The sequence below is a fragment of the Galleria mellonella genome, unplaced genomic scaffold (genome assembly GCF_026898425.1).
Source record: "Galleria mellonella isolate WM207_F2 unplaced genomic scaffold, CSIRO_AGI_GalMel_v1 utg38, whole genome shotgun sequence".
Lineage (NCBI taxonomy): Eukaryota > Metazoa > Arthropoda > Insecta > Lepidoptera > Pyralidae > Galleria > Galleria mellonella.
In genome coordinates, this window is record NW_026442090.1 from 7,551,211 (window position 1) to 7,565,366 (window position 14,156).

At 30.6% G+C, this 14,156-nt stretch overlaps 1 protein-coding gene and 1 long non-coding RNA gene across 3 annotated transcripts in view; one reads left to right on the forward strand and one right to left on the reverse strand.

The window, feature by feature from the left end:
* LOC113522725 (uncharacterized) overlaps positions 1-11,481 on the forward strand; it is a 93,201-nt gene extending 81,720 nt beyond the window's left edge. The window contains exon 3 of the mRNA XM_031913930.2: positions 4,985-11,481. Coding sequence (XP_031769790.2) covers positions 5,427-7,139 — 1,713 coding nt within the window. The 5' untranslated portion in view covers positions 4,985-5,426 and the 3' untranslated portion in view covers positions 7,140-11,481. The remainder of the gene's footprint in view (positions 1-4,984) is intronic.
* LOC128201296 (uncharacterized) lies at positions 4,068-14,005 on the reverse strand. Of its 2 annotated transcripts, XR_008253159.1 has the most exons (4): positions 13,771-14,005; positions 9,885-9,931; positions 5,132-5,220; positions 4,068-4,770 (listed from the first exon to the last, which is right to left on the reverse strand). It is a non-coding gene; the product is annotated as an uncharacterized LOC128201296 (long non-coding RNA). The 2 variants fall into 2 exon arrangements; XR_008253160.1 differs by lacking the exon at positions 5,132-5,220.
* Positions 14,006-14,156: the final 151 nt, after the last annotated feature.

Here is a 14,156-nt window from a genome sequence, read left to right on the forward strand (position 1 = left end):
CAAATACGTTCCGCGAATTATTAACTTTTTGCTATTAGATAATAATACAGTTGTAATATTTACGTTTTTAGCAGTTAAAATATATTTACTTTATCATATTTCGAATTATACAAAGATGATATAGATAAAAAAAGACAAAATTGATGTATAAGTGCTCTCTATTAACGAAGCAAAAATAATGTTGATTAAGAGCCTTGAATTTGTGAAAGTAAATATTAAAAAATGGAGTTTTAAAAATCACTTCACATGGTACCCCTTGAATATCCCTAATTCAGCTCTGCTCTGTTTTCAATTACAGAACAGGAGGAATCTAGTTGCAGTCTTTTTAAATGGCAATAAATATTACGTACCTGTATGTAAAGCTCTTAACGTGGACTTAACACACTCATTCTTTTATAAAAACACTGTCTATTGGTTTTAATAATATCAAATGATAATTGGTGAACTAAACTGAATAAGAAATATTTTACGATATGGCCGCCTATTATATCAAAAAACAGCAATGTAAAACTGTTTGTAATTCATATTTTGTATAATACAAGCATTTTTTTAAGAAAACAATAAAGTACTGTGTATATATTAATTTTTTATAATTATAGCCTCCAACTAAAACTCGTAGATCAGTGTTCTGAAGAGAATAAGTTAATAAAAATCAAAAATCATTCTAACATACTTTAATTTAATTTTATAATTACATAACATTTATGTTCATAATAATGAGATGAATAAAAATAATAAGCAATAAACACAACATATGTCGTAAACGATGTGGCCTATGTTAATATATTGCCTGTCTTGTTATTAATATTATAACATAACATTTCATAATCACTTTCAAGGTATAACATGTAGCTATCTATATATAATTATGAAGTGCATGTGAGATTATATTGGGTGAAATAGATTTGGTTGTTTTTAACAATTAAAGAAGATAATTTGTAAAGTACATTTTAAAAATCTATATATGCGTAATTATTACGCATGTGAACATACCTAGTGTTCCACTATTTATAATCTGGGCAGTGAAAAATATATTTGTGATGCAACGAGGTAAAGTACTAATTGAATTTTGAATTTTATGAGCCATAGTGGCTCGCAAGAGAGTAAACATATTAATTTATTGGTCATCAGTCGGTTTCGCCTCATTCTCGTTGCAGTGTAGTAAGTTCTCGCTTAACAAATATTGCTATTAAACGAATAGCTTTAGCTTTCATGTTTAGTCCAGATCGTTTTATATTATTTTTAATCTAAGACGAATTGCTAATTGTTTCTCACGATTCTTTATAAAATGTAAGTTTTGAGGTAAATTGTATGTTATAAATTTATGCCTTCAGCAGAAAATATATTATAAAAATAAATTCTATTAATTTCGGATTATCAACGAGAAAACAAAAATGTAAGTTTATTGGATTAATTGGATTTGATGGAATTTAGCTACAGATAGATCGTACTCTAAATGAATACTAGTAACAATGATTTTTTTAATCATAATTACGAAAAACGCAAAATGATAAGTTGTAAGCTTGTACCTTTTTACTACTACTATATCCTATATATGGTATATATTACTACTTACTAGTGTAGTGAAAACGGACACCTATTTAGCTAATCAACAATTTATCGTTTATGACTCAATAATATTTTACTGTAGTAACTAACCATAAAACATCCGCATGTACTATATTAAGACATGCCAACTCTCTGTTTATTTATTGGGTAGCATTACACGTTGCGATTTAATTAATACTGGACCGCAATCTATACATTCATAAATTACGCAAACAATTACTTGCAGTAAAAGAAACCGCTTGTAAAAACTTTGTAAAATGTTTAATTGTTCATACCGTTATAAATTTATACTAAGTAAATATATATACTGTATCTTGATATATAAATGTTATAATTGAATAATAAGATCACGGAACAACAAACAATGTTCTGTAAAACATTGAATTGGAACAAGGAATATTATTTTCGAATACTGAGGAAATGAAACTTTGTTATTGAGGTTTTGCATACATGGCAGAAGACAGCGGCAGTCTATACTTTCTGTCCGACTCTATATATAAATTAATTATTTGGTTTTTATTACTGAAAGGCTATATATAATGTCTGTTACCATATTAGCTGTTTAATAGCCTACTGCTGAACATAGACCTCCTCCATAAGTTCATTCATAAAGTTCCCTTAGTTGCCTCTTGTGACACTCACGGGAAAAGAAAGGGAGACCCAATCTATACCAGGCCCACACATTGATCATACATGATATTTTTATACATGCAAAATATATGATTATGTAAAATATAATTATATAATTTTGGTATCAATTTTATTTTCTTCTTATGTTGTCAATAAAGTAGACACATATGCACTGCAATTGATATCTGAAGGAAAAAAAAAACTCAAAGAAAAATATTTGTAGATCGAATAACATGTTGTTAATACCAGTCCCGCAAGTAAATAATATTTCGTGAAATATCAACAAGTTAGCATTGTATCAGCTGACAGGTGAAACGTAATACTAGATGTTTCGGTCCCGCGAGTTTGCTCTAATTCATCGTGTCGTTTGACAGACCTTTCTCATTTTACGTCAATAGACATTATATATTATATTTATATATTGAATTATGACAAAAACATGTAACTTACACATGTTATTGTTTACAAAACGAAGTAATAACCAAACTTCTGAGGACTTTATAAATTTTCAGAAAGTTTTCGATGCAAAAGTTTTAGTTTTATACCTATAATTTTGATTAATACTCGACAATTACATTAGTCGTCTGACTTACGGGATAAAAAGGAGCGGCTCATTTTATACTGGGCTATTATATATATATATATATATATATATATATATATATATATATATATATATATATATATATATATATATATATATATATATATATATATAATAAAAATTAGAATATATGAACTCTAAAAACACTACACTTAGGCAATAGGTTAACTTCAAAGAAACAGCTCAGAAATTTCTTCTTCTTCAATTCTGAAAATATAGTATGCACTTCTGAAAATATAGCAATCAAACGGACAAATAGAATAACTTTCACATTTTTAAGACATTAGTGAAAAATAGTACTGATAACATCTTTTATTAATGTACGAGTACAAACAAAGAACATATATTTTAATCACCATCCATTAAATCTCGAAAATAAACAATTATAGCTCTTGAAATTAAATTATAAAGCGTGGTATGACTATTTCTTTACCGTCTTCGTCATAATGAAATAAAAAAAAAAACAACAACAAGTTATTTACAATTCGTCACGCGCACTATTTATGTACATTAGTCTTTTAATTTCAATACCAACTTAATTATTTATTGCTGCCCTATTAAAACATAGAAACTTTACACATGAGCAGTATATGTAATACGGAGACTTGAGAGCCGTAAATTAAATAATGCGTTCATGATGATTGTTATGTGTCTACTTACTATTACTACCATTTATGTTAACTATTTTATAATTAAATTTGTCTAGATCACTAGAAGTCGATTTTTCAAACGACTTTAAAAAGGTTCTTATTTTGCTGTATTTTTTTTAAATTGTATAGAGTTCATGAATAAATGAGTATACTTTATTTGCATTATACAATATAAGTAATAAGTAAGACAATTATTAAATGTAACGATACAATTATATAATTACAGTAAGGATAAATTATTGCTGAAAGCAATACTTTTAAGACAAACTTAGAGCAATGGATTAATTGTTGTATAAGTAGGTATGATAATATTATACAATTAACAAAGATTGAAATAACTACTTTACATAAACTAGCTTAAAACATTAAGTAATTAATAATAAATATATTTATATCAATTTAAAAAAAAACAAAATTTTAATCTGTATACATACATATTTATATATATATATACGTATTTATATACATTAAGTATATATTTAACACTAGAATAAATATATAAATGCATAAATAAAGAATGCTAATTTGTCAAATGAAGTTAAACTAGTTAGATAGAAAGAAGGTAATCTTTCACTTGTCGCTTGAAAGCATGAATAGATTTTGCAGTTCTAATAGCAACAGGTAATGAATTCCATAACTTAACGCTAGAAACGGTGAAGAAATTGTGATAAAATATAGTTAAAATGAGAAAGAGTCATAAGGGAAAGGTTTTCGGAAGTGCGTAGTGTTAAAGTATTAGTAGAAGAGAAAAATTTTAACAACTTCTAAGATACAAAGAAGCACTTGGATTAAAAAGGACATCGTATAATAAAGACAGACTGCAAATTTCTTCGTCGGCAAATGGGAAACCATTTAAGCTGAGAGGGAAAGTGCGATACATGATCAAATTATGTGTATATTTATTTATATAGGATTCATGGGGTAGTTTATTTACGGAGCAAATTATTTAATTATATATATGTGCATAATAATTTATTTATATTGTGTATTAAGTTCATCAGTTTGAAATAGATTTTATTGATTTGTTTTGAAAGAGTTTAATAGTGTGATCTAATTGTGGTGTTTTGAGTTGTGCCCCCTAACGTTCGTTGCCGAGGTGATTGTGTGGCACTTATTAAATTATAATTTTGTATTTATTCAACAAATTCTTAAATTATCGTATTTATGTAGTACTATTAGTTAAGCAAACTGCGGTATACTCGTGGTAGAACTACACCGAGACGGTGCGCAGACAAGCTTGCGCACAGCGCTACGTGATAAATAATAGGCGCGCCTCGCCGCACCGCGTGACTTGTTCGCCCTGGTTTCGTACAGGATCTGTAGACACGAACGATGCAAGTTTTAAAATTAATTATTCATTCTGATATTCTATTTTTATGATGCGCAATCGTTTTAGCGTTTCGTTTCGATTAGAACTAGTAAAAAATCATATATTCTATTACTAAATTATCAACATTATTATTGTATATAAGTTACAGTAGCAGAATTTTTAATATTAATATCTAAAGTATATTATTTTCTTTGTTTTCAGATAGTTCCGGAATCAAGACAAAGGACTTCACTACAGCCATGGCAAAGATATTTACTTATATCGTCTTTGTAAATGCGAACTTAGTAAACTGAGTTCTTGAGATAGAGAAGAAAGGGTTGGGGTGAATAATGGGAAAAAGGAACGTACGGATCAAATTCGCACACTCCATTGGTCCACCGCTTGACTCGAGTACGTTGGGCACGTCCGAGTAGCGCCCCAGCCCACACTTCGCACACCTGCACAATCAGTTACCGACGCTCTAGCGACTGCCAATAAAGTACAAGTCATATCGGGTTTAATTCACTTATTTAAATTTAGATTTATTTACCGTAGTACAAAAACAAACAGAATACAAACACGACAACATTTTACTCGATGTAACAGAACTGATAATAAAACGAACCGAGTAGTCGTCCTCGGTTATTAAATTGAAACGGTAGTCATGACGGCCACTGCCCCAGAACTGTCAAAATCTGATTTCTTTGATTTCGTGACGTCTAATGAAGTTACAGATGCTCAGTATAAGCAACAGATGCGTTCTGTGAACGTGTTCATGGAATCACCAGATTCGAGGTCAAATCCTTTGCTCTCAGAAGAGCCCAAGGAGCAGAATAATAATAATTTATTAAGCGTTACTGGTTCTCAAGTTGCCTCTAATAATAACATGGCTACCGCAACTACTTCCACAACTCTTCAAAGTTTTGACTCAATTTGGAATGTTGATCGTGACCGCGATCGCTTAGATACTGCCATGCTAGAAGATCTCAACAAGTTTTATTGGAATCAAGACAACGAAATAAATGGCACACACCCTTGTACAGACACCACAATTTCTAATAAACTTATCAGTAATACAGATGGACAAATTTACACCTTAACAGTTCTTAATCAAGACATTAATGAATCAAGTACGAATCGTTACTGGCCGAAAGAAGAAGATGTTTCCATGTCTAGTCCTACTGACATGGAACAACCTTCTTCTCTAGATCTTGAATCAATTTTAAATATGAATGGATTTTCTAACGATTTTAATCAAGATTTACCGAAAGTTGATGAATTTACTTATGAAGATGGAGACTCAGAAAGTCAAAATACAGATATGACCTCAAGTAATCTAGTAAAAGTAGAGCCATACTCATATGAAGATAATGATTTCCAAACCAGTGATAAAAAAGATGAAAATTTAAATACAATTGTCAGCAATGCTACAATTTTAGAAACACAAGATGAATTCAATAATAATAATAATGATTGGAAATTAACAGATCATAACACAGAGTCAAATGAATCTTTGTTAAGGAGTGCGTTACAAGGGAAGGCTTTTATTAGATATAGCACTATACAAAAGAATGCTATAAAACTTGAGCCTAGTACAGAGTTAAAAAGATTAATAATAAACAATAACAATAAAGCTGATGTACCATCGATGTATCAAGACAACAAAGATACAGACCCAGCATTACTAATGGCAATTGGACCACCAAATGGAAATGTAAATATTTCGATATTATTAGAAGACACCAATGCGACAGTTATCACTAATGGTGAAAATCCATCATCAACGCAAAGTGTCGATGATATTATACTGTCACAATTAGATAACAATTATCCAGAGGACTATGAAAAGTTAAAACGGATAGCGACAGAACTTGGAGAATCAATACAACCATATTATACTGTAGAACCCATCGACCCAACCCGTAATGTATACAACATACAACATATAAACGGTGAATTAGTTACGATTCCTGCCAGTGAAGTTCAACTACCACAACACTTGCAAATCGTGACCGCATCGCCGACTGTTACTAGCACAAAAACAACGAGCAAAAAGTATAAAAGAATACCGAATAAGAATTCGCCACCAACAACTCAAACGCAGTCCGGCACAGCTATTCAAGCAGCCACGTCGACATCGAATGGTGTTAGAAAGGAAAGGTCCCTCCATTACTGCTCAATTTGTTCAAAAGGGTTCAAAGATAAATACTCTGTGAACGTACACGTGAGGACGCACACGGGAGAGAAACCGTTTTCGTGTTCACTTTGTGGCAAAAGCTTTCGACAAAAAGCACACCTTGCAAAACACTATCAGACGCATATCGCGCAGAAGAGTGCCGCAGCCAATGGCACCGTCAAACCTAACAAGCAGAGGTAACCGCACCGACCGCCGCCACATTTCGGTCATTCACATTCATAGTCAATTGAACTTTATCACAGTGATAATCAATGTAATAATTATATAATTGAATACCTAAAGGCTGAAATATCACACATGAATTTGGTAAGGTGCTAATTAATGTAGTAGTTGTAGAGAAATAAGGCAGTTTTAAAAGAAAAATTCGAAAGTTCTTGAACATTGTCTTAATTGTTAATTTGTATGTAAATCCGTCCGTTACCGAATACTTTTTAGCTTTAGCTAAGTATATAGGTAGTTTTATATATATATGAGATTATGATAAAGTTTACATTCCATATTTATTAGTCATGTTATGTTAATTAAATCTAAAGTCAAACGTATTTCTACGCATTTGTAAACTATATATCGTTCCTGAGAAAATATTAAATAATCCGATATCTAACAGCAGCCATACACATTTATATTTTGTATCAATTATACTTACAAGCTATCTGGGCTCATACTGATATCAATAGTGAAATGAAAAAAGTCATCAGATAAATTCCGCCGACAATGATGAGCAACGTTGGGATTACAGCTCGCCGCCGCCGTAATTTCTCCCGCAGCGCGACCGACTAAACTTTCTAAAAAATAAAATAAAAAACAGAGTAAAAGAACGAGCATTCAGTACCTACCATCTTTCACCGCTCGACTATCGCATCTCTATATAGTGTTGCTCGCTGTTTTGGTCGTTATTTTTTTTCAATGCTCGGCTCATGTATTGCGTACTTACTCACTATCGTTTTCGACAGTATACCTACTGGCATGCTAATAACCGTCGTTACGTAATAAGTTTTAATAATATTGAGTACCTTGTAATGCGATAGATTATTAAATTAAAAATGATTATTGGCATTAGCTTCGTCTTTGAAAGAACAAATAGATAATTATTTAGCCATTCCATCCATATCGGTCAAGACAGTGAACGGTTCTCATTTCCAATATTACATCTTTCTCCTCATACTAGGAGAGGCCTGATTGCTTCCAGATTGCTATAAATTAGAAACACAAGTGCTGTTCCAATAATAGTCTTTAAAATTGTGCTCCCTTTCTCGTCTAATAAATTGGCCTTTCTTTGTTCAGCCCGTGTACTACACAATGCTTCGTCTTAAATTGTTTACACAAAGTAATAGAGGTCTGATAACGTTTTCCTATAATAATATCAAGTTGTCGGCAATCTACAATCAAAAACATGAAGGTGTCCATTATTAGTAAAAGTAGTAAATTGCTACATATTATAGACACTCCGTTTTAATTCATTTCACTATCGTTTTCAGCCACAGATAATGTAATGATTTTTAAACAACGAGCTTTCACAGTTTCTAGTAATTTAAAGATTATTATCATCTATTCACAATTCCAAATCTATTTAATCTGCGCATAACAGCAAAACGACTAACATTATATAAAATTTTCTGTTCATTAATAGATTACACAGCATATAATTTTATAAAAAAGTAAAATGAATTTGATTCGATTCGACCTCCATAGCAGGAAACTAAGTCTTTTTAATGAGTATTGAGTCGTGACACAGCACGTTGTGTGCGGGCGACGCGGGCGTCGGGCGTCGGGGCGCTATTTGGCGCCGCGACTCCGAAACTCGACATCGCACTCTGCCGCACCACGATACCACGTTGCAATAACTGCTGCTTTCTTTAAATAAACATAATACTCAATCTAATCTTTTAATTTTTGTTACGATATTTATTGACATTTTTATGTCACGCAATCGTATTAAGTTCAGGTAGTTTTTCTCAGTACAATAAAATTAATTAATATAGGCAGTGTGTATAAAGCGTAGTAAATACAATCGTCAGTTGCAACAAATAAAATAAGCATTAGGCGATAAGGTCAAATCGGTCAACAATAAGCTTCGACCTCCGCACGTCACAACCACGTCCGCTAGCCGGTTGGTATCACACATTGGCGGGCCCGCAATGTTGTTCAGGCACGACACGCGACCTAGCACGTTTCTTATAAACTATTTCATTAAGTTTGAGGCCGCTAAATAAAGTAATTAAATACATCGACCCTAGATATTTATCATTTTTGTTTAAATAATCATACACTGCGTTATCGTAATATGTTTTATATACCGTTCAAGTTTTAATAGAACTTTATTGATGTTAAAACATTAAAATTTTACTTTTAAATTTAATTTAATATTCAACAAAATTATTACGAAAAATAACTGTAAAACATTAAGGTCCACTCTTTGATAGTTTATCTACAACTCTAATACCTATTATTAGTATATTAAAGATGCTAGTACTGGATCTCGTTATATGTATATAATATCTTGACAGATTAACGTGAATTTTATGATAACATAGATTATATTGACTGAAGTGGGTTTTAAGTAAATACTTATATTTTACATATTTACTGTAACATGATGATATAAAATTTGTTTTATTCTCGTTTTATCGAGAATAGAGTATTCTTTGTGCAATTACGATTTCTCCTTACTTTGTATCTTGCCAATAGAGAGAAAAAATTGATAGAATAAATATAGATGTAACTAAACACTGCCTATATCTACCACTTTCAGATGTCTATCATAAAAAATGTGTATATTAATAATAGTATTGACATAGAACTAGAACCAGAATACATTTATTATTAATTTGACGTTCAAATCTTATTTTTGTACTGTCTGTATAAATAATTGATTTACCATATGAAAAAATCAACCAAATTATTATAAATTATGTATTTACTTACCTGCTGCCGTTACTTGCGATGACATAATCATGCTGCAACATCTGTAACTAAGAAAATATTAAGTATTTAATACACTCTAATATAGTTAAACATATGATACTCTCATTTTATTTTATTTTTTTTTATATTACTAAAAATATACTTATAAACATAATGAAATTTATGTACAAACATTGCTAGAGTCTGTAATTTTAATAATGCACATGAAAAAATTTCGTTTAACTTTTTTATTGCAGACAATAATGTTAAATTAGGGCATATTGTATTATTCAGCAATATTTTGATGTATGTAAATCACAACATCTTCCAATACGTTAATATTATCTATTTTAAATTCACTTTCTCTGTACATTCCTCTATGTATTGTATATATTTATATTTTCTTTTGTTACATATGTGCGTATTGATAGTATACAAATTGACGTCAGATATTTTTTATTTTAGGAGAACTTATAGTTGCTAAATCAGAGAATATACTGTTAACAATACTCATTAATTGTATAATAGTAATAAATGACTTATGAAAACAATAATTTGTGAAGTAAATTTTATATACTCTACCACTCGTATCTCATTAGATGGTATTTTGAAAAGATAGCGAATTTATAGTGTTAATAAGTACTGTAATGTAATATGAAACTTTGAGAGGTTTACCAATTTATTGTAAGATGATAATATGAATACTTCGGTAAGATATGCGTGTGCATAAATGGTTGATAATATATTCTTGTAATATATTATTATTATGTTGATTTTTGAATACATATTTCAAAAAAGTTATATTAATATTGATTGATTTTTATTGCATTTGTTCCTGAGTTAATAATATTAGATTTTATCGATAATTATGTCTTATTTATAAGATATCTATGAGTAATTAATGCATGAGTAATTTAATTTTATTTAGTATATGAGTGTAAATTTAAGGGTGTCGTGGATGACATATCGCAGTAGGAAGATTCACATATTGTAAATAATAACAATCACTTATTTATTTGGGAACGATATCCGAAGTGGACTTCTGGCAATGCTGTATAAGTTAAATTGTTCACGAACATAGAATGTTACGTGCGATTCAAAAGTCGTCTGTGTCACCCTTAAATGACACCTGTTCTGTACAATACTGTCATTATTTATTTATAGAACTATGGTTAAGATGAAAATGAGAAACAAAAACATAATTGTATTTTGATTAACCGGAGCTGTGATTTTTGCTTATCTGTATACCTACTTGTCTTTACCAAACAGTGTTACTTTAACGCTAGACAAAGTGGCACTGTACAATCATTAAAGTCTTCCAAACATAATTATGTAATGTATTTGACTTAATAAGGAATACTTATGAAGTGACTTCAGTGTGACATATATTAAGCTGAGTATTTAACGAAGTGATGCATAGTGCGTTGAGAACCGCACCCGTAGTTGCCTGACAGATATAATCTGGTCACTTTATAATTTTGTATCAGTATCACACCGTTAATTGTAATAGTAAACGTAGCTACCATAATTTTTTTACAACATTTACAGTTTTGTATTGAATTTCTTATATTTTTACTTTCCTACGTTAGTTTGCTAATAAAATGTTTTTATGATATAATTTGTATTTTATTTGTTGTCTTATACCATTAATATATTATATATATATATATATATATATATATATATATATATATATATATGTATATATATGTTTTCTGTGCTTCTGGGCGGAGCTGGGTTGGCTGTACTAGCCACGACTCATACGCAAAACGGTCCAAATGAGAGGCTAAGCGCGGAAAAGAAAGTCCAATCTACATTATATATTTCATATTTAATGTTGAAGTCTGTGCTAATACTTATTAGTAAAATATAAATAAAATCTAAAAAGATAACTTCCTATTTAATCTCGTTGAAGTTCTGAATTACACTAACCAAGTATTACGTAGTTAGATTACTTTTTAATTGAATATTTTATAAACATCATGAAATTAAAAACAGATAAACAGGACTTAGAATACCAGGGCAATGAAGGGAAGTCAAAGGGCCAATATAGGGAACAAAATATAAGCCTTACGGCTTTACCGTATACTGTTAATATGTCCAGTGGTATTTATCTATTATACTTAAAATAATTTATTTTGATTGACTAACAACGCAAGGTCAAAATTACTAAATATAAAAAGCATAAAATTAGAACTTAGGTTTATTTTATAAACAAGAAGGAAAGGATTTTTGTAAAATTCAACTTAAAAGAAAAACACGACATTACGCAAGCAAAACCGCGGGCAACAGCTAGTTTCTTATGTAAAGTTTTTCCTCCCCGTAACGAGGGGATATTAGACTACTATTACTATACTGACTAGGTAACTTGATATATATATATACTTTATACTATGTCTGTGATATAAATAGGTGGGTATTTTTTTTTTTCAAATTGGATTTAATATCATTTCATTTAATAGCTTCCGTACATTTTCGATATAGGTCCAAAACTAATTTTTTACCATTGAAATATGAGAGTGCGATAGTTAGAAGTCCCAGTGGAAAGTTTCGTTATGTAGCTGGTAAAGTAACTGGTACAAACCACATGTAACGTGAGTTTTACTCGTATTTAAAAATGACAGCGGACAATAACAAAAGAATGAACTGACCAAGAAAATATTTGCAGCTATTTTACCTTACGGAAATAATTACAAAAAGTATCTTTCTACAATATTAATCTTGGATATGTCCATGTCCATCTTTGTACCGAATTTTATTGGAATCATTGTGTAAACAATATATATTATAAACACATCTTACAAAAACTAACTGTATAAAAATGTAAAGTGAACAAAATCATTACAGATACGTACTAAGTTAATTTTTCTGAAGTTGTATCAATTAAAAGAATAAACGATGTGGTATATTCTCATTGTGCTGGCTCAAAGACGCGCTAACAAAAAGCACATAATGGCATAAATATAATAACGCAGCAGGGCCGTCCATCTATTGTTTTCAGCGAGTGTTCCGGCGCGCACGAGTCGCCGCGGTGCATACGTGCTAATTAGTTCTATTGTGTCTGTACCGATTCTATCGATGGCCGCAGCCAACTTCCGATGGGTTTATTTATCTGCCTACTGCTTTCCACTCATTGTCTTTTTAATAAATTGAATAATCACCAAAAATTTATATCACGGCCATGCAAGTAATTAGATCTAATTGAATATAGTACCTATTTTATTGATATTTAGAATATTATTTTTAAGGTTACTTACATATATTTACAGTCACAAAATTCTATCGTAGTAAATTAATTGGCTTTTTGCTTATATAACTTACATGAATTTACCTATCTAATTTTGAAATAGGAATGTAACTATCAACATATATCTATCTATGCACCTATAGATGTTCTACAAATATTAACGACCGTTTATGCTTTATTGATTAACCAAGATTCAAACATGTTCAGAGACTTTCTTGTAAGTACTATTAACAATATTGTGTCGAGTCTATAATGAAATATTGATTCAACAATTTTTTGTGTGGCTATCAACGACTGGCTCAATTCTTGAGTTAGTCAGTCAGTTGACTCACAATAAAAGGAATAAACTTTATATTTAGAAAAATAAAGGTAATCAGCCAATATTATTTATGGAGTAACATTATTTTAGTGCGTGCAATGCACAGTTTGTCAAATAAGATATTAATTGCTGAATTAGGTTTATATCAACCACTGTTGCGGTAGAATGATTCAACGATATTGATCATGACCAGACAATATATTGTCATCGCAACTGACAATTATAATAATTAAAAATTATCTTACTATTAAACAACAAACGGAAAATTTTGATAGAAATGGCGAAGGGACACAAAATAATACTAAATTTTTAAATGAATTCATCACAATGGGCCAACTTACCTACATTTATTCTCACTGGTGACCCGCCAGCGTTATCAATAGCGTAGACGGGGTTATCATTCCATTATCATCCCATTAGCATTACTAAAAATAGGTACTAGTGTAATATTATACTATTTGTGATATAGACGACAGTTGACACTTTCCATCGGGTTAGCTGTCAACTTGTTTGTCATTTTTAGTTGAATAATAAAAAACAAATACCTAATATAAAACACGTAACCTACCAGAGGGAGACTTTGTACAAAAGTCGTATGCTTCTCCACCTCTACCCCATTCGTGTTTCTACCGTGAAGCAGTTGTGTTTGTATAGCTGTGTTTCGGTTTGAAGGGTAGGAAATGGCAGTGAATTTACAGGGTACAGAGGAATAACATCTGACTTCTCA